The sequence below is a fragment of the Scyliorhinus torazame genome, chromosome 15 (assembly GCF_047496885.1).
Source record: "Scyliorhinus torazame isolate Kashiwa2021f chromosome 15, sScyTor2.1, whole genome shotgun sequence".
Lineage (NCBI taxonomy): Eukaryota > Metazoa > Chordata > Chondrichthyes > Carcharhiniformes > Scyliorhinidae > Scyliorhinus > Scyliorhinus torazame.
In genome coordinates, this window is record NC_092721.1 from 7119964 (window position 1) to 7144136 (window position 24173).

The 24173-nt window shown below is 51.5% G+C and overlaps 1 protein-coding gene across 4 annotated transcripts in view; it reads left to right on the forward strand.

Moving 5' to 3' along the window:
• Positions 1-24173, forward strand: part of LOC140391494 (sperm axonemal maintenance protein CFAP97D1-like) — a 33335-nt gene that overhangs the window by 3363 nt on the left and 5799 nt on the right. Inside the window, exons 2-5 of one of the 4 annotated variants that reach the window (XM_072476018.1) lie at positions 14802-14936; positions 17498-17578; positions 20913-21031; positions 22181-22373. In XM_072476018.1, coding sequence (XP_072332119.1) covers positions 14802-14936; positions 17498-17578; positions 20913-21031; positions 22181-22373 — 528 coding nt within the window. The remainder of the gene's footprint in view (positions 1-14801; positions 14937-17497; positions 17579-20912; positions 21032-22180; positions 22374-24173) is intronic. The other 3 variants (XM_072476021.1, XM_072476019.1, XM_072476020.1) reach the window with 3 other exon arrangements.

Genomic DNA, 24173 nt, shown 5'->3' on the forward strand with positions numbered 1-24173 from the left:
CGCCGGGCAACAAGGGACGCAAAGGCCAACACGTCAGCCTCTCTCGCCTCCTGCATTCCCGGCTCTTCTGCAACCCCAAATATAGCCAACCCCCAGCTTGGTTTGACCTGGACCCCCACCACCTTCGAAAGCACCTTTGCCACCCCCACCCAGAACCCCTGTAGTACCGGGCATGACCAGAACATGTGGGTGTGATTCGCTGGGCCTCTCGAGCATCTCGCACACCTATCCTCTACCCCAAAAAATTTACTAAGCCGTGCTCCAGTCATATGCGCCCTGTGTAACACCTTAAATTGTATCAGGCTTAGCCTGGCACACGAGGACGATGAGTTTACCCTACGTAGGGCATCAGCCCACAGCCCCTCCTCAATCTCCTCCCCCAGTTCTTCTTCCCATTTCCCTTTCAGCTCATCTACCATGATCTCCCCCTCGCCCCTCATCTCCCTGTATATGTCCGCTACCTTACCGTCCCCCACCCATGCCTCTGAGATCACTCTATCCTGCACTTCCTGCGTCGGGAGCTGTGGGAATTCCCTCACCTGTTGCCTCATAAAAGCCCTCAATTGCATGTACCGAAATGCATTTCTTTGGGGCAACCCATATTTCTTCGTCAGCGCTCCCAAACTCGCAAACGTCCCATTTACAAATAGATCTCTTAATTGTACTACCCCAGCTCTTTGCCATGCTCCAAATCCCCCATCCATTCTCCCCGGAACGAACCTATGATTGTTTCTTATCGGGGACCGCACCGAAGCTCCCGTCCCTCCCCTATGCCGTCTCCACTGCCCCCAAATTCTCAATGTAGCCACCACCACCGGGCTTGTGGTGTATTTCTTTGGTGAGAACGGCAACGGCGCCGTCACCATTGCTTGCAGGCTAGTCCCCTTGCAGGACGCCCTCTCCATTCTCTTCCACGCCGCTCCCTCCCCTTCTCCCATCCACTTACACACCATTGAAACATTGGCGGCCCAGTAGTACTCACTTAGGTTCGGTAGTGCCAGCCCCCCCCTGTCCCTACTACGCTGCAAGAATCCCCGCCTCACTCTCGGGGTCTTCCCAGCCCACACAAAACTCATAATGCTCTTCTCAATTCTTTTGAAAAAAGCCTTCGTGATCACCACCGGGAGGCACTGGAACACAAAAAGGAATCTCGGGAGGACCACCATTTTAACCGCCTGCACCCTACCTGCCAGTGACAGGGACACCATGTCCCATCTCTTGAAATCCTCCTCCATCTGTTCCACCAACCGTGTTAAATTAAGCCTATGTAATGTACCCCAATTCTTGGCTATCTGGATCCCCAGGTACCGGAAGTCCCTTGTTACCTTCCTCAACGGTAAATCTTCTATCTCTCTGCTCTGCTCCCCTGGGTGCACCACAAATAACTCACTTTTCCCCATGTTCAGTTTATACCCTGAAAAATCCCCAAACTCCCCAAGTATCCGCATTATTTCTGGCATCCCCTCCGCCGAGTCCGCCACATATAGCAACAAATCGTCCGCATATAGAGATACCCGGTGTTCTTCTCCCCCCCCAAAGTACTCCCCTCCACTTCCTGGAACCCCTCAGTGCCATGGCCAGGGGTTCAATCGCCAGTGCAAACAATAACGGGGACAGAGGACATCCCTGCCTCATCCCTCTATGGAGCTGAAAATAGTCAGACCCCCGTCCATTCGTGACCACGCTCGCCATCGGGGCCCTATACAGCAACTGTATCCACCTGATATACCCGTCCCCAAAGCCAAATCTCCTCAACACCTCCCACAAATAATCCCACTCCACTCTATCAAATGCTTTCTCGGCATCCATCGCCACCGCTATCTCCGCTTCCCCCTCTGGTGGGGCATCATCATTACCCCTAGCAGCCTCCGTATATTTGTATTCAGCTGTCTCCCCTTCACAAACCCAGTTTGGTCCTCATGGACCACCCCCAGGACACAATCCTCTATCCTCATTGCCATTACCTTGGCCAGGATCTTAGCATCCACATTCAGGAGGGAAATGGGCCTGTATGACCCGCATTGCAGCGGGTCTTTTTCCTTCTTTAGGAGGAGCGATATCGTTACCTCTGACATAGTCGGGGGCAGCTGCCCCCTTTCCCTCGCCTCATTAAAGGTTCTCATCAGTAGCGGGGCCAGCAAGTCCAAATATTTCTTATAGAATTCAACTGGGAATCCGTCTGGTCCCGGGGCCATCCCCGCCTGCATGCTTCCAATCCCTTTCACTACTTCCTCCGTCTCAATCTGTGCTCCCAGCCCCACTCTCTCCTGTTCCTCCACCTTAGGAAATTCCAGCTGATCCAGAAAGCACATCATTCTCTCCTTCCCGTCCGGGGGCTGCGCTTCATATAATCTTTCATAAAACGCCTTGAACACTCCATTTACTCTCTCCGCTCCCCGCTCCATCTCCCCCTCCTCATCTCTCACCCCCCCTACCTCCCTCGCTGCTCCCCTTTTCCTCAGTTGGTGGGCCAACAACCTACTCGCCTTGTCCCCATATTCGTACTGTACACCCTGTGCCTTCCTCCATTGTGCCTCTGCCTTACCCGTAGTCAACAAGTCAAACTCTATATGTAGCCTTTGCCTTTCCCTGTACAGTCCCTCCTCCGGTGCCTCCGCGTATTGTCTGTCCACCCTCAGCAGTTCTTTCAACAACCGTTCCCTTTCCCTACCCTCCTGCTTTCCTTTATGTGCCCTAATAGATATCAGCTCCCCTCTAACCACCGCCTTCAACGCCTCCCAGACCACTCCCACCTGTACCTCCCCATTATCATTGAGTTCCAAGTACCTTTCAATACACCCCCTCACCCTTAAACACACTCCCTCATCTGCCAATAATCCCATGTCCATTCTCCAGGGTGGAAGCTGTTGTTTTTCTTCCCCTATCTCCAGGTCCACCCAATGTGGAGCGTGATCCGAGATGGCTATAGCCGTGTACTCCATCCCCGTCACCTTTGGGATCAGTGCCCTTCCCAAAACAAAAAAATCTATTCGTGAAAATACTTTATGTACATAGGAGAAAAACGAGAACTCCTTACTCCTAGGTCTACTAAATCTCCAGGGATCTACTCCTCCCATCTGCTCCATAAAATCCTTAAGCACCCTAGCTGCAGCCGGCCTCCTTCCGGTCCTGGACCTCGATCTGTCCAGCCCTGGGTCCAGCACCGTATTAAAGTCTCCACCCATTACCAACTTTCCCGCCTCTAGGTCCGGGATACGTCCTAACATACGCCTCATAAAGTTGGCATCATCCCGGTCCGGGGCATACACGTTCACCAATACCACCGCCTCCCCTTGCAGTTTGCCACTCACCATCACGTATCTGCCCCCACTAACCGCCACTATAGTCTTTGCCTCAAACATTATCCGCTTCCCCACTAGTATGGCCACCCCCTTGTTTTTTGCATCCAGCCCCGAATGAAACACCTGCCCCACCCATCCTTTGCGTAGTCTAACCTGGTCTGTCAGCTTCAGATGCGTCTCCTGAAGCATAACCACATCTGCCTTAAGTTTCTTTAGGTGTGTGAGTACCCGTGCCCTCTTAATCGGCCCGTTCAGCCCTCTCACATTCCACGTGATCAACCGGGTTGGGGGGCTCTTTACCCCCCCCCCCCCCCTTGACGACTAGCCATTTCCTTTTTCAATCCAGCTCCTCACCCGGTTCCCACGTAGCTGTATCCCCCCCAGGCGGCGCCCCCCCGCCCCGACCCCCCCCCCATACCAGCTCCCCCTTCTCCCCAGCAGCAGCAACCCAGTTAACCACCCCCCCCCCGCTAGATCCCAAGCTAGCATAATTGCACCCCCCATGTTGCTCCCAGAAGTCAGCAAACTCTGGCCGACCTCGGCTTCCCTCCATGACCTCGGCTCACACTGTGCGAGGCCCCCTCCTTCCTGCTTCCCTGTTCCCGCCATGATTACCATAGCGCGGGAACAAAGCCCGCGCTTCCCCTTTTGGCCCCACCCCCAATGGCCGGCGCCCACAGCTCCTCATCCTCCCTCACCCCCTCCCCCACGACATGGGGAAGAGAGAGAAGTTACAGGGTCGCAGGTTTAACAATCTGGGAAGTCTTCTCTTCCCCCTTTTCCCTCCTTCATCCCACAAATTTACCCCCCCCCACCTTTGTCCCAAACGTTCTTTTTCTTCTGGCCCGCTCACTCCAGCTTCTCCTCGACAATAAATGTCCACGCTTCGTCTGCCGTTTCGAAATAGTGGTGTTTCCCTCGGTGTGTGACCCACAGTCTTGCTGGCTGCAACATTCCGAATTTGACCTTCCTTTTATGCAACACCGCCTTGGCCCGATTAAAACTTGTCCTCCTTCTCGCCACCTCCGCACTCCAATCTTGATACACGCGAATCACCGCATTTTCCCACCTACTGTTCCGAGTTTTCTTGGCCCATCTGAGGACCATCTGTCCTTATATCGGAGAAATCTCACAACTATTGCTCGAGGAGTTTCTCCAGCCCTCGGTCTTCGCGCCATAATTCGATAGGCTCCCTCCACCTCCAGCGGACCCGTCAGGGCCTCCGATCCCATTAAAGAATGCAGAATCGTGCCAGTTTTAAACAAATAAATAAATAATATATATAAACAAAAAGAAAAGAAAAACAAAACTAAATGGCAACTGCCTTGTCCAAAATAAATACTCTCCAAAATTACAGTCCAACAGTCCAATATACAATTACATATACCAATTACCTATACATGTACAATAACATCCCTGAGAGTCCGTCCGATTCCTCCCCCCTACCCCCCCCCCCCCCCCCCCCCCCCCGGGTTGCTGCTGTCCTCACCCCCAAAGAACCTGCTCATCCTTGTCCCGGTCATGTGTGCCCTGTGCAGTACCTTAAACTGTATGAGGCTGAGCCTCGTGCATGAAGAGGAAGAGTTCACCCTCCCTAGGGGATCTGCCCACATCCCCTCTTCAATCTCCTCCCCCAACTCCTCCTCCCACTTACCTTTCAACTCCACCACCGAGGCCTCCTCCTCCTCCTGCATCACCTGGTAAGTTTCCGAGATCTTCCCCACTCCCACCCACCCCCCCGAGAGCACCCTGTCCTGTACTGTGTGTGGCAGTAGCCGTGGGAATTCCACCACCTGCCGTCTGGCAAACGCCCTTACCTGTAAGTACCTGAAGGTGTTCCCCGGGGGGGAGCCCGTGCTTCTCCTCCAGCTCACCCAAGCTCGCGAACTTCCCGTCCACAAACAGGTCCCCCGACTTTCGTATCCCTGCCCTGTGCCACCCCGAAAACCCTCCACCTGTTCTTCCTGGGGTGAACCGGTGGTTCCCCCGTAATGGGGTCCACGCCGAGGCCCTAACTTCCCCCCTATGCCGCCTCCACTGCCCCCACATTTTGAGGGCCGCCACCACTGCCGGGCTCGTGGTATACCTCCTTGGAGGGAGCGGCAGCGGTGCCGTTGCCAGCGCCCCCAGACTCGTACCCACACAGGACGCCGTCTCCAGCCTCTTCCATGCAGCCCCCTCCCCCTCCATCACCCACTTGCGCACCATCGTTGCATTGGCGGCCCAGTAGTATCCACAGAGGTTGGGCAGTGCCAGTCCCCCCCCCTATCTCTACTCCGCTCCAGGAACACCCTTCTCACCCTCGGAGTCCCTCGCGCCCACACAAACCCCATTATACTCCTGTTAACCCGCCTGAAAAAAGCCTTCGGGATAAACACGGGGATGCACTGGAACAGGAACAAAAACCTTGGGAGCACCGTAATTTTGATTGACTGCACCCTACCCGCCAAGGACAGCGGCAACGCGTCCCACCTCTTGAACTCCTCCTCCATTTGCTCCACCAGCCTTGTAAAGTTAAGCCTATGCAGGGCCCCCCAGACATAGCTTTAAATTGAGGGGAGATAGACATAGGACAGATGTCAGTGGTAGGTTCTTTACTCAGAGAGTAGTAAGGGCGTGGAATGCCCTGCCTGCAACAGTAGTGGACTCGCCAACACTAAGGGTATTCAAATGGTCATTGGATAGACATATGGACGATAAGGGAATAGTGTAGATGGGCTTTAGAGTGGTTTCACAGGTCGGCGCAACATCGAGGACCGAAGGGCCTGTACTGCGCTGTAATGTTCTATGTTCTATGTTCTAGGAGTTGGGTGAGGAGATTAACGAGGGGACGTGGGCGGATGCCCTGGGGAGAGTGAACTCTTCCTCCTCTTGCGCGAGGCTCAGCCTCATACAGTTTACTCCGTCCCCGTCACCTTTGGGATCAGTGCCCTTCCCAAAACAAAAAAATCTATTCGTGAAAATACTTTATGTACATAGGAGAAAAACGAGAACTCCTTACTCCTAGGTCTACTAAATCTCCAGGGATCTACTCCTCCCATCTGCACCATAAAATCCTTAAGCACCCTAGCTGCAGCCGGCCTCCTTCCGGTCCTGGACCTCGATCTGTCCAGCCCTGGGTCCAGCACCGTATTAAAGTCTCCACCCATTACCAACTTTCCCGCCTCTAGGTCCGGGATACGTCCTAACATACGCCTCATAAAGTTGGCATCATCCCGGTTCGGGGCATACACGTTCACCAATACCACCGCCTCCCCTTGTAGTTTGCCACTCACCATCACGTATCTGCCCCCACTATCTGCCACTATAGTCTTTGCCTCAAACATTACCCGCTTCCCCACTAATATAGCCACCCCCTTGTTTTTTGCATCCAGCCCCGAATGAAACACCTGCCCCACCCATCCTTTGCGTAGTCTAACCTGGTCTGTCAGCTTCAGATGCGTCTCCTGAAGCATAACCACATCTGCCTTAAGTTTCTTTAGGTGTGTGAGTACCCGTGCCCTCTTAATCGGCCCGTTCAGCCCTCTCACATTCCACGTGATCAACCGGGTTGGGGGGCTCTTTACCCCCCCCCCCCTTGACGACTAGCCATTTCCTTTTTCAATCCAGCTCCTCACCCGGTTCCCACGTAGCTGTATCCCCCCCAGGCGGCGCCCCCCCGCCCCGACCCCCCCCTCCCATACCAGCTCCCCCTTCTCCCCAGCAGCAGCAACCCAGTTAACCACCTCCCCCCCGCTAGATCCCAAGCTAGCATAATTGCACCCCCCATGTTGCTCCCAGAAGTCAGCAAACTCTGGCCGACCTCGGCTTCCCTCCATGACCTCGGCTCACACTGTGCGAGGCCCCCTCCTTCCTGCTTCCCTGTTCCCGCCATGATTACCATAGCGCGGGAACAAAGCCCGCGCTTCCCCTTTTGGCCCCGCCCCCAATGGCCGGCGCCCACAGCTCCTCATCCTCCCTCACCCCCTCCCCCACGACATGGGGAAGAGAGAGAAGTTACAGGGTCGCAGGTTTAACAATCTGGGAAGTCTTCTCTTCCCCCTTTTCCCTCCTTCATCCCACAAATTTACCCCCCCCCACCTTTGTCCCAAACGTTCTTTTTCTTCTGGCCCGCTCACTCCAGCTTCTCCTCGACAATAAATGTCCACGCTTCGTCTGCCGTTTCGAAATAGTGGTGTTTCCCTAGGTGTGTGACCCACAGTCTTGCCGGCTGCAACATTCCGAATTTGACCTTCCTTTTATGCAACACCGCCTTGGCCCGATTAAAGCGTGCCCTCCTTCTCGCCACCTCCGCACTCCAATCTTGATACACGCGAATCACCGCATTCTCCCACCTACTGTTCCGAGTTTTCTTGGCCCATCTGAGGACCATCTGTCCTTATATCGGAGAAATCTCACAACTATTGCTCGAGGAGTTTCTCCAGCCCTCGGTCTTCGCGCCATAATTCGATAGGCTCCCTCCACCTCCAGCGGACCCGTCAGGGCCTCCGATCCCATTAACGAATGCAGCATCGTGCCAGTTTTAAACAAATAAATAAATAATATATATAAACAAAAACAAAAGAAAAACAAAACTAAATGGCAACTGCCTTGTCCAAAATAAATACTCTCCAAAATTACAGTCCAACAGTCCAATATACAATTACATATACCAATTACCTATACATGTACAATAACATCCCTGAGAGCTCAGCCTCATACAGTTTAAGGTGCTGCACAGGGCACACATGACGGGGACAAGGATGAGCCGTTTTTTTGGGGGTGGGGACAGATGTGTTAGGTGCTCAGGGAGCCCAGCAAACCACACCCACATGTTCTGGGTGCGCCCAGCGCTGGAGGACTTTTGGAAGGGTGTAGCGAGGACGGTGTCGAGGGTGGTAGGTTCCAGGGTCAAGCCGGGCTGGGGGCTCGCAATATTTGGGGTGGCAGAGGAGCCGGGAGTGCGGGAGGCGAAAGAGGCCGGAATTCTGGCCTTTGCGTCCCTGGTAGCCCGGCGAAGGATTCTTCTTCAGTGGAAGGATGTGAGGCCCCCAAGCGTGGAATCCTGGATCAGCGATATGGCGGGGTTCATTAAATTGGAGAGGGTGAAATTTGCCTTAAGGGGATCGGTGCAAGGGTTCTTCAGGGGGTGGCAACCGTTCCTAGATTTCCTGGCAGAACGTTAGAAGTTGGTCAGCAGCAGCAGCAACCCGGGGGGGGGTGGGCTTGGGGGGGCTCCGAGGGGGGGCTTGGGGGGGCTCGTGGGGAGGGAGCTCGGGGGGGGGGGGTTTGTTCGTTTTTCTTGAGTGGCCGTGTATATTTGCTTTTGTGTCGATGAAGGTTGTTAATTTATTATTATGTATATGGGGGGGTGGGGGGTTTGTTCTTTTCTTTCTGTATTTTGTTGTTGATATTTTGTGAAAATTTTAATTAAAATTATTTTATTTAAAAAAAGATGGTTCTGTACTTACTGCGCAGCGTGAGGCCTAGGGTCTGCATTGCTGGCACTGGAAAAGCCACAGGTGTCGTGCTTGTCAGCAGGAGTTTCAGCTCCTTCACTTTTCAGTCCACCATTAGGTCTTGATTTCCCTGGTCCTTCTTTGTCCCTCCGCCATGGCTGATTGATAAGTTCTCCTCTTTGCCTTGCTGATGATGTCGTTTTGCCAGGCACAGAGAGCTTCCTTCTTCTTGTCGCAGAGGCCTTGGATGGTGTGGTCGTTCTCGCCAAACCAGCCTTGGTGTTTCCTGGTCTTGTAGCCGATGGTTTCTTCATTCAGCTCTTTCCACTAGAATGGACACTTTGGAGATTATGGGGAAGACATTGTTAGAGGTTCACTAACATGCTTGCCTCTTGAAGCAGCTCAACTTTTATCTTTTTTTCTGAGTTGTTTTATCCCCTTCGGCTGCTTCTGGGGGAGTTTGATGGACATGGAGGATGGGACGATGATTGAGCCAAACATGTACCAGCTCTCAGATCACCGATGTCCCCAGCAAGTCTGGAGCTTGTCTTTTAGGTGGAAACGTGTGCTGGTGATGACCAGCTGGTGCTCTGTGCATTTGGCCAACAGCAGAACCTTGTTGGAGTTGCAATTCCCAACTCCTTCCGTTCCAATGGTCCTTTCCAGAGCTGGGAGTTGAAGCCCCCAAGGAGGATGGTCCTATTCACGTTCGGAATGTTGGAGAGCACTGTGTCCAGGTTGGAGTAGATGCCTTCATTGGATTCTTCACTGGCATCAAGGGTTGAGACATTGTCACTCACGACCATTGCCTGATGATTCTTGGCAAGTTGTGGGCGGAGGTTTATGAGGTGCTCGGTGATGCCGACACGGAGCTCTGAGAGTTGGTTGACGAGTTTGTTCTTGATGGCGAATCCAATTCCATGCGTCTTGGGCTGACCCTCAGGTCTTCCTCTCCAGAAGAAGGTGTAACTACCACCATCACCTCTGCCTCTCACCTGCTCTCTGGGTCTCTCACAGGGCAGCGGCGCTAATGTTGAAGTGCCTGAGTTCACGGCAACAGGGATAGTTCTCCATCCCAGTCGATTGTTTTTCTCATTATCCATGAGGGTTCCTACATTCCAGGTTCTGGGATTAACTTTGATTTTTTGACCGCAGGTAGATGATCTGCTGGATGTGGTTTTCCAGTCTGGTTGGGGATGGAACAGACTATTTTTGGGACACCGTTTCTAGTCATTTCCCTATGTGGGCTGAGCAGAGTGGACCCTGAAGAGGGCTGCTCAGTCCTGGAGAAAGCTGACGAAACGCTTTCCTGTTCCTATTCCAGGAGCGGGACGACTGAAGCAAACTCCACCCCCTGTGCGCCAGTCCGAACTTCGGGACTTCCAGATCTCCCAATCCTGTCCCCATCACCTCTTGCCGATCACCGCAGGGCCAGTTTGTGTTTGGGGGGGTGTTGGTTTCCTCTGGGTAGATATGGGGCATCTTTTAACGTGGGTTTGCCGTTGCACACCAGCAAACACACGCAACTTGACCGAGGGTAGGCCCAGGTCCAGTGATAAGGGAACCTCGATGACGGGGGGTCTCCCCACAGCTGCAACCTTCACCCGCCATTGCCACCGTTGATACCAGACGAGCATTTTCCGCCTGAGCAGCCGTTGAGGACTTGTTTTGGATCGCGTTTTGTCTGGTTCCTCTCTTTGGACTTTACCATCATGGGTGACCCTGCCAGGAGTTTTCCGACTCCCGACAGCGTTGTCTGGGGACCAATGGAACGTTCAAACCGCTCCACCTCGGCAAGGTGGCAATCCACGGAAGGGGATCGAGTAAATAAAGAGAAAGCGGGAGGCTCAGTGACCAGAGGGGCACAGATTGAAGGCGATTGGCCAAAGAACCAGAGTGGGGGGAGGGGAGGAATTAGTTGTTCTGTAGCAAGTTGTGATTTGGAATCCAGTGCCTGAAAGGCCGCTGGAAACTAATTCACCCGTAACTGGCAAAAGGGAATTGGTTTTCAACTTGCGGTGAATGTTTTGCTGGACTATGAAGGAAGAACAAGTTGTGTGTGATTAATTGAGTAGCCCTTTCAAAGCATTGACCGGATGGACTGAATGGCCTCAGATTGTGCTCTCAGGATCCATGAGTCACGTTGAGTTGTGATTTCAGTCAGGCTGCATTACTGATTTTCAATGCCAAAGTTAGTGCTTTTGAACTTCATTGGACAGATTTCATTGTAAGTGGCAGCGTGTATGGAGGAACCAAGAGGTTTCCACGGAAACACAAAGTATTTGCACGATGGACCGAGTGAGATGAATAATGTTAGTGAGTGCCAGAGATGTTTCGACATTAAATGAAGTCCAGGTGTTGGGAGAAAGCTGTGTGATTGTCAAATCCGGTTAAGGGATGGTTCGCAGCTCATGTAAACATTTGTGGGACTTCAAAGCAATGAATCACACGAGCAGCTCAACCTCGCAATGTGGTTGTGGGACCCACCCACTCCCTTCTCCCTGCCCAAACAGGCGGATGTGTTTTTGTCACTTTTTGAACTTGAGGCTAGCTGTGGCAACTTCACCAGTTTGAAACGCTGGCTTACCGTGTCGTCAGGGGGAGAAGATGTGAATGGGGATGATCCCAGCAATTTACAGCAAGCTCTGCCTGAGAGAAAAATAACGAGATAGAGAGGGAAGTGAAAACGGAACCCTCTTATGGCAATGATTTAAACTGTGTGCCAGGGCCATGGCGGCACAAGCTGGTTAGCGGAGCCCGGTTGGTGGAGCCTGGTTAGAGGAGCCTGATTAGTGGAGCCTGGTTAACAGGACCCAGTTAGTGGAGCGGTTTGCGAAGCCTGGTTAAAGGAGCCTGGTTAACAGCCTGGTTGGTGGAGCCCAGTTAAAGGAGCGGTTAATGGAGCCCAGTTAGAGGAGCGGTTAGTGGAGCCCAGTTAGAGGAGCGGTTAGCGGAGCCCGGTTAGAGGAGCGGTTAGCGGAGCCCGGTTAGAGGAGTGGTTAGTGGAGCCCAGTTGGAGGAGCGGTTAGTGGAGCCCAGTTAGAGGAGGGGTTAGTGGAGGCCAGTTAGAGGAGCTGTTAGCGGAGCCCGGTTAGAGGAGCGGTTAGTGGGGCCCAGTTAGAGGAGCGGTTAGTGGGGCCCAGTTAGAGGAGCGGTTAGTGGAGGCCAGTTAGAGGAGTGGTTAGCGGAGCCCAGTTAGAGGAGGGGTTAGTGGAGGCCAGTTAGAGGAGCGGTTAGTGGAGCCCGGTTAGAGGAGCGGTTAGCGGAGCCCGGTTAGAGGAGGGGTTAGTGGAGGCCAGTTAGAGCAGCAGTTAGCGGAGCCCAGTTAGAGGAGGGGTTAGTGGAGGCCAGTTAGAGGAGCTGTTAGCGGAGCCCGGTTAGAGGAGCGGTTAGTGGAGGCCAGTTAGAGGAGAGCTTAGTGGAGCCCAGTTAGAGGAGCTGTTAGCGGAGCCCAGTTAGAGCAGCAGTTAGTGGAGCCCAGTTAGAGGAGGGGTTAGTGGAGCCCAGTTAGAGGAGGGGTTAGTGGAGCCCAGTTAGAGGAGGGGTTAGTGGAGGCCAGTTAGAGGAGCGGTTAGTGGGGCCCAGTTAGAGGAGCTGTTAGCGGAGCCCAGTTAGTGGAGCGGTTAGCGGAGCCCAGTTAGAGGAGCGGTTAGTGGAGCCCAGTTAGAGGAGCGGTTAGTGGGGCCCAGTTAGAGGAGTGGTTAGTGTAGCCCGGTTAGAGGAGCGGTTAGTGGGGCCCAGTTAGAGGAGCTGTTAGCGGAGCCCGGTTAGAGGAGCGGTTAGTGGAGCCCAGTTAGAGGAGCGGTTAGTGGAGCCCAGTTAGAGGAGCGGTTAGTGGAGCCCGGTTAGAGGAGCGGTTAGTGGAGCCCAGTTAGAGGAGCGGTTAGTGGAGGCCAGTTAGAGGAGCAGTTAGTGGAGGCCAGTTAGAGGAGCTGTTAGCGGAGCCCGGTTAGAGGAGCGGTTAGCGGAGCCCGGTAAGAGGAATGGTTAGTGGAAGCCAGTTAGAGGAGCGGTTAGCCGAGCCCGGTTAGAGGAGCGGTTAGTGGAGCACGGTTAGAGGAGCGGTTAGTGGAGCCCAGTTAGAAGAGCGGTTAGCGGGGCCCAGTTAGAGGAGGGGTTAGTGTAGCCCGGTTAGAGGAGCGGTTAGTGGAGCCCGGTTAGAGGAGCGGTTAGCGGAGCCCGGTAAGAGGAATGGTTAGTGGAAGCCAGTTAGAGGAGCGGTTAGCCGAGCCCGGTTAGAGGAGCGGTTAGTGGGGCCCAGTTAGAGGAGCGGTTAGTGGAGCCCAGTTAGAAGAGCGGTTAGCGGGGCCCAGTTAGAGGAGGGGTTAGTGGAGCCCGGTTAGAGGAGCGGTTAACGGAGCCTTGTTCGAGAAGCGGTTAGTGGAGCCCAATTAGAAGAGCGGTTAGCGGGGCCCAGTTAGAGGAGGGGTTAGTGGAGCCCGGTTAGAGGAGCGGTTAACGGAGCCTTGTTCGAGAAGCGGTTAGTGGAGCCCAATTAGAAGAGCGGTGTGAGGTTAGAGGAGCGGTTAGTGGAGCGAGGTTGGCAGAGCCTGTTTAGCGGAGTCTGGTTAGTGGAGCCTGGCTACAAAGCAGTTGCTAGGGCCTGGTTAGTAATGCCCGGTTTGTGGAGCCCATCGACAGAGCCTGGTTGGTGGAAGTTGGTCATAGGAGTCGGATTAGTGGAACCCGGTTAGCATAACGGTTTGTGGGGCCCAGTTAGCTGAACCTGGTTAGTGGAGCCTGGTCAGTGGAATCTGTTTCACGTAGCCTGGTTAGCATAGTAGTTGGTGTGGTCTGGTTAGCAAAGCCTGGTTAGCAAGGCCTGGTTGGCAGAACCTAGTTAGTGGAGACTGGTTAGTGAATTTTTCTTCCTTATAAATTTAGAGTAACCAATTCATTTTTTCCAATTAAGGGGCAATTTAGCGTGACCAATCCACCTACCCTGCACATCTTTGGGTTGTGGGGGTGAATCCCACGTAAACACGGGGAGAATGTGCAAACTTCACACAGACAGTGACCCAGAGCCGGGATCGAACCTGGGACCTCAGCGCCGTGAGGCAGCAGTGCTACCCCCCGGCGCCACCGTGCCACCGACCGGTTAGTGAAGCCTGGTTAGTGGAACCTATTTAGCGAAGTCCGATTGACGGAGCAGTTAGCAGAGCTCGGTTGGCGTAGCCTGGTTAGTAGGGCCTGGTTAGTAGGGGCCGGTTAGTGGAACCTGCTTGGCAGAGTCCAATTGGCAGAGAGCAGTTGGCTTTCATAGAATCATAGAATTTACAGTGCAGAAGGAGGCCATTCGGCCCATCGAGTCTGCACCGGCTCTTGGAAAGAGCACCCTACCCAAGGATCAACACCTCCACCCTATCCCCATAACCCAGTAACCCCACCCAACACGAAGGGCAATTTTGGACACTAAGGGCAATTTATCATGGCCAATCCACCTAACCTGCACATCTTTGGACTGTGGGAGGAAACCGGAGCACCCGGAGGAAACCCACCCAGACACAGGGAGGACGTGCAGACTCCGCACAGACAGCGACCCAAGCCGGAATCGAACCCGGGACCCTGGAGCTGTGAAGCAATTGTGCTATCCACAGTGCTACCGTGTTCCCATGTTCTTATAAACTTGAAGAATGATGTTGCTGGGACAATAAATGTTTTGGGAACTTCTGGCCAGCAGTCAAAGGAACTCATTATAACAGAAACTACGGGCAGATTTCAGTTCCACCCACCATGGGGCCAGAAACTCCTGCCCAAAGTCAACAGACCTTTAGATTTCCCATCAGGATTTCCCATCCCGCCAGGGATGATTCCAGCAGCGGGCGAGATGGGAAAATCCCACCATATGTTAAGCAGGTGAGTGTTTGGGTCATATAATTACTGCCAGATGCTGTAAGGTGGTCTTTGAATCAAGGTGAATACTCCGTGACACCAGTTTGTGCATGCTATCGATCACAACTGCACAGCTGTCCACTTATAGTAATGGATTATTTGTAATGGATTACCAGGGATCCCATTGGTTCATTAACTCTTGCCCCCACGAATTGCCAAATATCTCAAGCTGCTGGTGACAAACGATCTCCGTGTTCAAGTTGTGACTGATCCACGAAAAAGACACCAGCATCAAAACCGACCTGATCCGAAGCTCCAGATGCAAGACAATCCACAAGAAGTCATCTGGACACAAATGAAGAAGGTTAAGTGGGGATTTGTAACGGGTGTTCAAAGAAATGAAGGGTTTAGATAGAGTAAATAAGGATAAATTGTTTCAAGTGTCAGGAGGGCGGGTAACCAGAGACATAGGTTTAAGACAAATTGGTAAAAGAACTGGAGGGGCAAATGAGGAGAATGTTTTTTATATATATCTTTTATTGGAGTTTTTCCATTTTAACAAATAATGCAACAAATACTCAGGATTGGTACAGCTCAGCATAAATGTCTCAGCAACATATAGATACAGAAAAAGACAGGAGATCAACAATACAGATGGTTAGGCTTTTTAACTCCGTTAGTTGTTGTGATCCGGAACGTGCAGCCTGGAAGGGCATTGGGAAATTTTTTTTTAGGGGATTTGAATTTAAGAAAAAGTTGATTTTAAATCAATAGGCGACACGGTGGCACAGTGGGTAGCACTGCTGCCTCACAGCTCCAGGGTCCCAGGTTCGATTCCAGCCTCGGGTGACTGTCTGTCTGGAGTTTGCACGTTCTCCCCGTGTCTGCGTGGGTTTCCTCCGGGTGCTCCGGTTTCCTCCCACAGTCCAAAGATGTGCTGGTGGATTGGCCATGATCAATTGTCCTTAGTGTCCAAAAGGTTAGGTGGGGTTACTGGGTTACGGGGATAGGGTGGAGGCGCTGGTTTAAGTAGGGTGCTCTTTCCAGGGGCCGGTGCAGACTCGATGGGCCGAATGGCCTCATTCTGCACTGTAAGTTCTATGATTCTAAATAAGGCTATGTTACCATATCTCACAGACTGATGGGTGTCTCACTGAATCCTGGGAGTCCATTCCACCCGTGCAGCAGATCAGGCTAGACCTGGGTGAGAGGCCATGCCTCAAACCCCAAGAGCAGGGGTCACTTTGCATGGCCTGGACGGGTCGCCAGTGACTGTAAAGGGGCATCTATCCCAGCACAGCATGATCCACCGAAGGCCCCCATCCCTGGCTTGCGAAACCTGGTTGGATACACGCAGAGAGGATTCAGGACACGTCCTCCTGCCTCATCCCACTCCTCCCCCACACCTCCCCATTTCTCCCCCAACACAGCCATCTTCACGGTTCCTGGGTTTACTCCCAGCTGCATCCTGGAGCATAATGGACACTCCTGGAGAATTGGCAATTGATCCAACTGGGCCAAGGTTTAAACATTAATTCTTTATTTTGCCCTGTGCAGCTGGACAGTATAATTGATCTGCTCTGTGATTGATTACTCAAGATTTAGGGCCTTCACAAAGGCTCAGAGACTTGTCAAGGACATAAACAATAGGATTTCTGATGGAAGCCTGAAGGAGTGTTCAGAAATTAATTAATCTCAGCGCCGGCAGCAAAACAGCCAGGAGAAATCCATCGATCCTGGTGTTAAACAAATACTGCAGTTTATAAAAGAATTCTTCAAATGTTTTTGTTTACTGGCTCTAAAAGCATTTGACATGGAGAGAAAAATATTGATTGAGTAACATCCAAGAGTCGTCCAATCAGAAGAGATTCTTTGAATTTCGATTGGGAGGGGAATGGACCTGGGTGACCAATAGGGGCATTGTGGGGGTGGGCCATTCAAGGTGGGGGGTGGGTCGTGATGAAATGTCCGGAAAAGTCCCAAACGCGGGAATGAGGTATTTTGCCCGCTCCAGCCCAGGAATTCTGCGGCTGGTTTAAGGTGTAACGTTCCTCATCAATGCTGTCGACCGATCTTGGTTCATCCAACAGCACACGCGCAAATCTGTCCAGGGAGTTGCAAAAGCAATAATTTACAAATCAAATGGGTTTGTTAGTCAATGAATTAAATCCTTTCAGTACTCATCAAATTAATGGTATAGAATTTACAGCTCAGGAACAGGCAATTGGTCTTTACAAGTGTGTATGCTTCACGTGACCCTTTGCAGCAACAAAAAGCATCTCTCGTTAACTGATGGTTAATGAAAATTTGCAAAAGTAAGAATAATAAATCCTTTGCTTGCCGTTTATGGAACCAAGGCGGGTAGTTGAAGTTAAGATCTAATCAGCTTTGATCAAATTTTTTTAATGGTGCACTTGATATACACAAAAATGTCTCCTCTTTGCCGTTACAAGTTTGTCATTTTATAAGTTAAACTGAGAGAGGTACAAAAGAAGCCAAGGGGAGGGGTATGGTGGTGGGGCACACGGTGGCACAGTGGTTAGCACTGCTGCCTCATGGCGCCAATGACCCGGGTTCGATCCCGGCCCCGGGTAACTGTCCGTGTGGAGTTTGCACATTCTCCCCGTGCCCGCGTGGGTCTCATCCCCACAACCCAAAGATGCACCGGGTAGGTGGATTGGCCACGCTAAATTGCCCCTTAATTGGAAAAATTAAGAAAAGAAGCCAAGAGATCCTGATCTGAGGTTTGTCTGACCTTCCTATTGGGATCGTTCTATGCCTGGCAAACTTCTCCATTTTCAGATCTAATTGAGAATGGATGGTATCAAAATGTCAGCTCCACTCAGCATTTGTTGCGTGAACTATAACGATGGCTGTGCTCTTTAATTATTGGACTATCCCATTTTATTTAACCTTCTCTTCCAGATCAAGGCAGCAAAACCAACAATCGACAACAACTCTCCTGAAACCTTTCCTCACCTTAACCTGAAATTTAACAAGTTGAAGGTAACACATGTCATGTTCAATTTTCTAGTTTCTTCTTTCTTTACCTTCTTTTCATATTGTTGCTGGTGTGAAGTTATTCACACCCCAGGAATCCGGGACCCGTGGAGCAATTGTTATTTTAAAAACTTAAAATGAAATTGAGGAAAGTTTAACAAAGTGTCGAAGGAGCCTGGAGGATGCGTAAACCTGCTCTGGGCTGCAGGTTAATGCCAAAATAGGGCCTTGGTGAGTATTGTGGGCAGTTTTGGTCTCCTTATCTGAGGAAGGATGTTCTTGCTGTGGAGGGAGAGCAGCGAAGGTTTACCAGGCTGATTCCTGGGATGGCGGGACTGTCAGATGAGGAGAGACTAAGTCGGTTAGGATTATATTCATTGGAGTTTAGAAGAGTGAAACTTATAATATTCTAACAGGATTAGACAGGGTAGATTCAGAAAGAATGTTCCCGATGGTGGGGGAGTCCAGAACTAGGGGGTCATAGTTTGAGGATAAGGGGTAAACCTTTTAGGACTGAGGTGAGGAGAAATTTCTTCACCCAGGGAGCGGTGAATCTGTGGAATTCGCTACAATAGAAAGTAGTTGAGGCCAAAACATTGTGTAATTTCAAGAAGGAATTCAATATAGCTCTTGGGACTAAAGGGATCGAGGGATATGGGGGGGAAGACAGGGTCAAGGTATTCAATTTGATGATCAGCCATGTTCACAATGAATGCGGAGCAGGCTGGAAGGGCCGACCTACCTCATCCAGCTTCTATATCCTCTGTATATCTCTGTGTAAAACTGTCGCGTAGGAGAGATTTTCCAAAATAGACATGGAAAAGATCAGTTTCTCTAGTGGGGAAGCTCAAATATTCGGGACCAGAAATATACAATTGTCACAAATAAATCCAATTGGGAATTCAGGTGAAATGTCTTTACCCAGAGAGTGGTGAGAATGTGGAACACACTCCCATAGGGTTTAAAAACATTTTTTAAGTACCCAATTCTTTTTTTCTTTCCAATTAAGGGGCAATTTATCATGTCCAATCCACCTAACGTGCACATCTTTGGACTGTGGGAGGAAACCGGAGCACCCGGAGGAAACCCACGCACACACGGGGGAGAACGTGCAGACTCCGCACAGACAGTGACCCAAGCCGGGAATCGAACCTGGGACCCTGGAGCTGTGAAGCAACTGTGCTAACCACTGTGCTACCGTGCTGCCCCAAGGAGAAGGGGGTAGTACAGAGGCCGGGGTGGATATTCGATGTGGGGGACCGAGGGTTCTGTGACAAAATTGAAAAAGTAATTGAGGAATATGTAGGTTTCAACTGTAGTGTGAGGTGTCGAAGGCAGTCGTCTGGGAGGCGTTAAAGGCAGTGGTGAGGGGTGAGGTAATCTCATTGAAATGAAATGAAAATCGCTTATCGTCACAAGTAGGCTTCAATTGAAGTTACTGTGAAAAGCCCCTAGTCGCCACATTCCGGCGCCTGTTCGGGGAGGCTGGTACGGGAATTGAACCGTGCTGCTGGCCTGCCTTGGTCTGCTTTCAAAGCCAGCGATTGAAGGCTAGGGTGGACAAAGAGGAGATATTGGAGCGTTAGAGGGTAATGGATGAGATGCTGGAGGTAGATAGGAGGTATGCAGAAGATGCAGATCCAGCGAAGCGGGAAAAGAGGAAGGAACTACAGGCGAGCTTTGACCGACTGTCCACCAGGAATGCGGTGTGCCAGTTGAGTTGAGCAAGGGGTGCAGTTTACAAGTATGGAGAGAAGTATGGAGCGGGTCAGCTCCGGAGGGAGGCGGCAAGGGAAATTGTCCAGGTGCGGGACAGGGCAGGGAAGTTGGTGGTGGCTCTAGATCAGGTTAACAAGGTCTTTAAGGAATTCTATGAGAGGTTGTACAGATCAGAGCCACCTGGGGAAGACCGGGAGATGCAGGAATTTCTAGATGGGCTGGAGTACTCGAGGTTAGGGGAGGGGGACAGGGTTGCATTAGAATAGGCGATAGTGGAGCAGGAGATAAAAGTTGCGATTGGGAGGATGCAGTCGGGGAAGGTGGCAGGGCCAGATGGGTTTCCGGTGGAATATTCTAAAAAAATTAAGGCTAAGCTGATACCGCTGATGGTGGGAATGTTTGAGGTGGCGATAGGGAAGGGGGTGTTACCACAAACTTTGAGGCAGGCATTGATTTCCCTGTTGCTTAAAAAAGACAAGGATCCAGGCGTCATATGGTGCAGTGGTTAGCACTGGGACTATGGCGCTGAGGACCCGGGTTCGATGTGATGCGTTGAATAAGGGGCCTCAGCAGGGAACGCACGGCCTAGGTCGCACATAGCCCTGTTTTGTACAGGGGGAGCTCTGCTCACCGGAACTCCCCAGTACAGCAAGAGGGCCCCGAAGCAACACCCCAGCCTGAATACACTATGGGACTGTCCCCAGACCCCACCCCAACACAGGGCACCCCCAGCCCAATTGCACAGCCACAAAAATGCCAGCTTTGCACCTTGGTAGTGCCAGGCCGGCATCCAAGTGCCACTGCCCAGGGTGCCAGGCTGGTACTATCAGGCAGCACCAGCAGTTCCAAGGCACCACCCTGCCCAAAGTACATGCAACTGGGAGCCTCCGATCCCCTGGGAGACCCTCACAAGTGTCCTTCCGACATTTGTGGAGACCAGTGGTGACAACGCTCGCCCGAGACTCCATGGCGGACGGGCTGATTCCCAAAGCCTCAGGTACCTCGAGAATCTGCACATTGGAGTGAGGCTAGCTGCCCTGCTCTAATATGCAGATTTGCCCAAAAATGATCCCGCCCACAATGTTTGGTGAGGTTGTATTGGCTGGTGAAGCACTGCGATTCGGGTAGATCCCAGGTGCGGGATCTCCCGGCTGTGATCAGGCACGCAGCGCCGTGCCGAGCTGCCTTTCGGGTGCCGTGTGGATATCGGATCGCGCCCCAAGTCTGTTTTTTGAGAGACTGGCAAAGTTTCCATGGTAACAAGCCATGGCCAGAGACTCGGTTTCACATCCTTAACGTGCAATGTACGGATTTGTACTTTCTCGTGACGAACAGAGTTTTAAAAAAAAAATTTAGAGTACCCAATTCATTTTTCCCAATTAAGGGGCAATTTAGCGTGTCCAATCCACCCACCCTGCACATCTTTGGGTTGTGGGGGGCGAAACCCACGCAGACACGGGGAGAATGTGCAAACTCCACACGGACAGTGACCCAGAGCCGGGATCGAACCTGGGACCTCGGTGCCGTGAGACTGCAGTGCTAACCACTGCACCACCGTGCTGCCCGCGAGTGACGAACAGAGTTAAAGGTTGCTGATTGTATTTTGTATCTAACCTCACAGCTTGAGGAAGACAGACTGTCCACCATTGAAAGAGATAACCAGCTGTTGCTTCAAAAGATGGCGACCATCATGAGGACCACAAGCCGCATTGACAACAAGAATGAGTATAAACTGAGAAGGTAACAGTCCTGACTGAGTGGCTGCACATTCTGACAGTTATGTAGATGTGTGGCAATGGTTTTTCGGTCTGTAGCAAGTTTTATTTTCACGGAACCATACAGTACAGAAGGGGGGGGGGGGGTGCGGTTAGCTCAGTTGGCGGGACGGCAGGTTCGTGATGCAGAGCGAGGCCGGCAGCGCATGTTCAACACCCGGAACAGCTGAGGTTACGCCCAAAGGCCCCCCCTTCTCAACCTCGCCCCTCGCCCGAGGTGCGATGACCCTCAGGTTAAATCACCGCCGGTCGGCTCTCAATGGGGCGAGCAGCCTACGGTCGTCTGGGACTGTGGCGATATTTGCATTCGCACAGATGGAGGCCATTCAGCCCGGCCAGCCTCTTTGAAAGGTCTATCCAATTAGTTCCACTTCCCTTGCTCTGCCCCACAGCTCTGCAAAAACAGAAATCCAGCATTTCTCCAATTCCCTTTTGAAAGTTATTATTAAATCTGCTTCCACCACACTTTCAACAGTAACACGCCCCAGATCAAAACTCACTCTGTCAGCTTTATATCCTCACTTTGCCAATCACCTTCCGGTGTGTATGGTGCCGTAGCCACACAGATTGTTCAGTACATGCGTAACACAATGTATTTCATACAATCCCTACAGTGCAGAAGGGGGCCATTCAGCCCATCGAGTTGGCACTGACCCTCTGAAAGAGCCCCCTACCTAAGCCTACACCTCCACCCTATCCCCGTAACCCAGTAACCCCATCTAACCTTTTTTTTTTACACTAAGGGGCAATTTATCTTGGCCAATCCACCTAACCCGCACATCTTTGGACTGTGGGAGGAAACCGGAGCTCCCGGAGGAAACCCATGCAGACACGGGGAGAACGTGCAGACTCCGCACCCATAAAACAAATGAATCAGATGGGTCCTTATGACAACCGGCAATGTTTTCATGGCCATCATTAGGCTTTTCATTCCAGAGTTTTTATTCAATTTCACCATGTGCCGTTGTGGGATTCAAACCAAGATCCCCAGAACATTGGTCTGAGTCCCTGGATTATCAGCCTCGTGACAATACCAATTACATCACCACCTCCCAACCTGGCGCTGTGAATGAATGAGAGCTTTATCTTAAAGTGTCACCTTTCCAATTATCAGTTTGAACAGTGAAAAGCGTCAGCGAGAACAACTGAGAGTCAGCCAAGAGAACAAGAGCATGCAGGAACGCCTCAAACTGGTCCAGCCCCAGTACGATCATCTCAAATGGCACCAGGACTGGTACAAAGCTGAGAAACTCATGGACCACATTGCTCGATACCCTCGTGGCTGGTACAATGCACAGAACTCAAAGGTAATTCCCCCCGAGTCTGTGGGGCAGCAGCAGTGCTCCTTGCCCAGTCTGTATGTCTGCTGCATCAGTGAATAATTGAATTCCCTGCCCTGCCTTGATCCACCTTGATGTGGAGATGCCGGCGTTGGACTGGGGTGAGCACAGCAAGAAGTCCCTCAACACCAGGTCAAAGCGCTGACAGGTTTGTTTCAAATCACTAGCTATCGGAGCACTGCTCATTCACCTGAGGAAGGAGCAGTGCTCCGAAAGCTAGTGATTTGAAGCAAACCTGTTGGACTTTGGTTTGATTCACCTACATCACCTGCTTCTACCAATGAGACACCCAGAATGTCCCAGATATATAATAATATAGTAAGAAGTCTTACAACACCAGGTTAAAGTCCAACAGGTTTGTTTCGATGTCACTAGCTTTCGGATCTGTAAAGATTTAATCACCTGCTAATGCTCGCATTCCAAGCATTGTTTGGCATCTTTGAATTTGTCTATATATATGTTTCTGGAACATACCTCTGCATTCACCTGAGGAAGGAGCAGCGCTCCGAAAGCGAATGACATCAAAACAAACCTGTTGGACTTTAACCTGGTGTTGTAAGACTGCTTACTGTGCCCACCCCAGTCCAACACCGGCATCTCCACATTATAATAATATAATAATCGCTTATTGTCACAAGTAGGCTTCAATGAAGTTACCGTGAAAAGCCCCTAGTCGCTGTTCTATGTTCACAGAGACCGGCTAAAATCTGTTCCAAACTAAAGAGACTGGACGTAGACTGTGTGTCCGCTTTGCTGAATACCTGCACTCAGTCCACAAGCGTGACCCCAGCCTTCCCATCACTGGCCACTTCAATTCACCATCCCACGCTCATTCCTGTTACAATGATCCAGCGAAGCCCAGCACAAGCTGAGGAACAACAGTCCCTCATCTCCCGATTAGACACTTTATAGCCTTCTGGACTCAACATTGAGTTCAACAACTTTAAACCATCAACTGTGAATATTGATTGTTTTTTCCTCCAGGAGTGACGTTTTTGCTTTCAGATAGCTCTGACCCATTTTCTGCTATTAACACCTACTCTGGACCAAACGTTTATTGTTTAAAACTATCATTACCCCTCCCCTTGTCTTCTGTTCCATGACAAGTTTATCATTTAATCTCCCCTGCCCTCTGACCTATCTCTGGATTTCTCGTTTGTTCCACCCACCCCCCTCCCCCGTTTCCCAACAGTCTTCAGTTCTGAGCAGCCTCGCCAGACTCGAAACATTGACCCTGCTTCTCTCGCCACTACTGCTGCTGAACCCACCTGCTGGGCCTTTTCAGCATTCTCAGCTGAATCGTTTGAGATTTCCAGCATCTGCAGCATTTTGCTTCTTTTAACTCTTTACCTGCCAGGGTGTTCAAAAACCTCCATTCAGCCCGCCCGAGGTCTGTGTGCTCCTTCAGTACTGGCCTCTTACACATCCCTAATCTTCATCCCCTGCGGTCGAGCCTTCAGCTGCCCGAGTCCCAAGCTCTGGACTTCTCCACTCTACGTCTCGGCCTCCTCTCTCTCTCTCTCTCTCTCTCTCTCTCTCTCTCTCTCTCTCTCTCTCTCTCTCTCCCCCCCCCCCCCCCCTTTCAGGATTCTTCTTAAAATCTACCTTTTGTTCACCTGCCCCAATGAGGTACAGTGTCAGATTTGAACTGAAATGAAATTAAAATGAAAATCGCTTATTATCACAAGTAGGCTTCAAATGAAGTTACTGTGAAAAGCCCCTAGTGAAGCCACTCATCGCAGCCACCCCAGGAACTGTACAGTATCT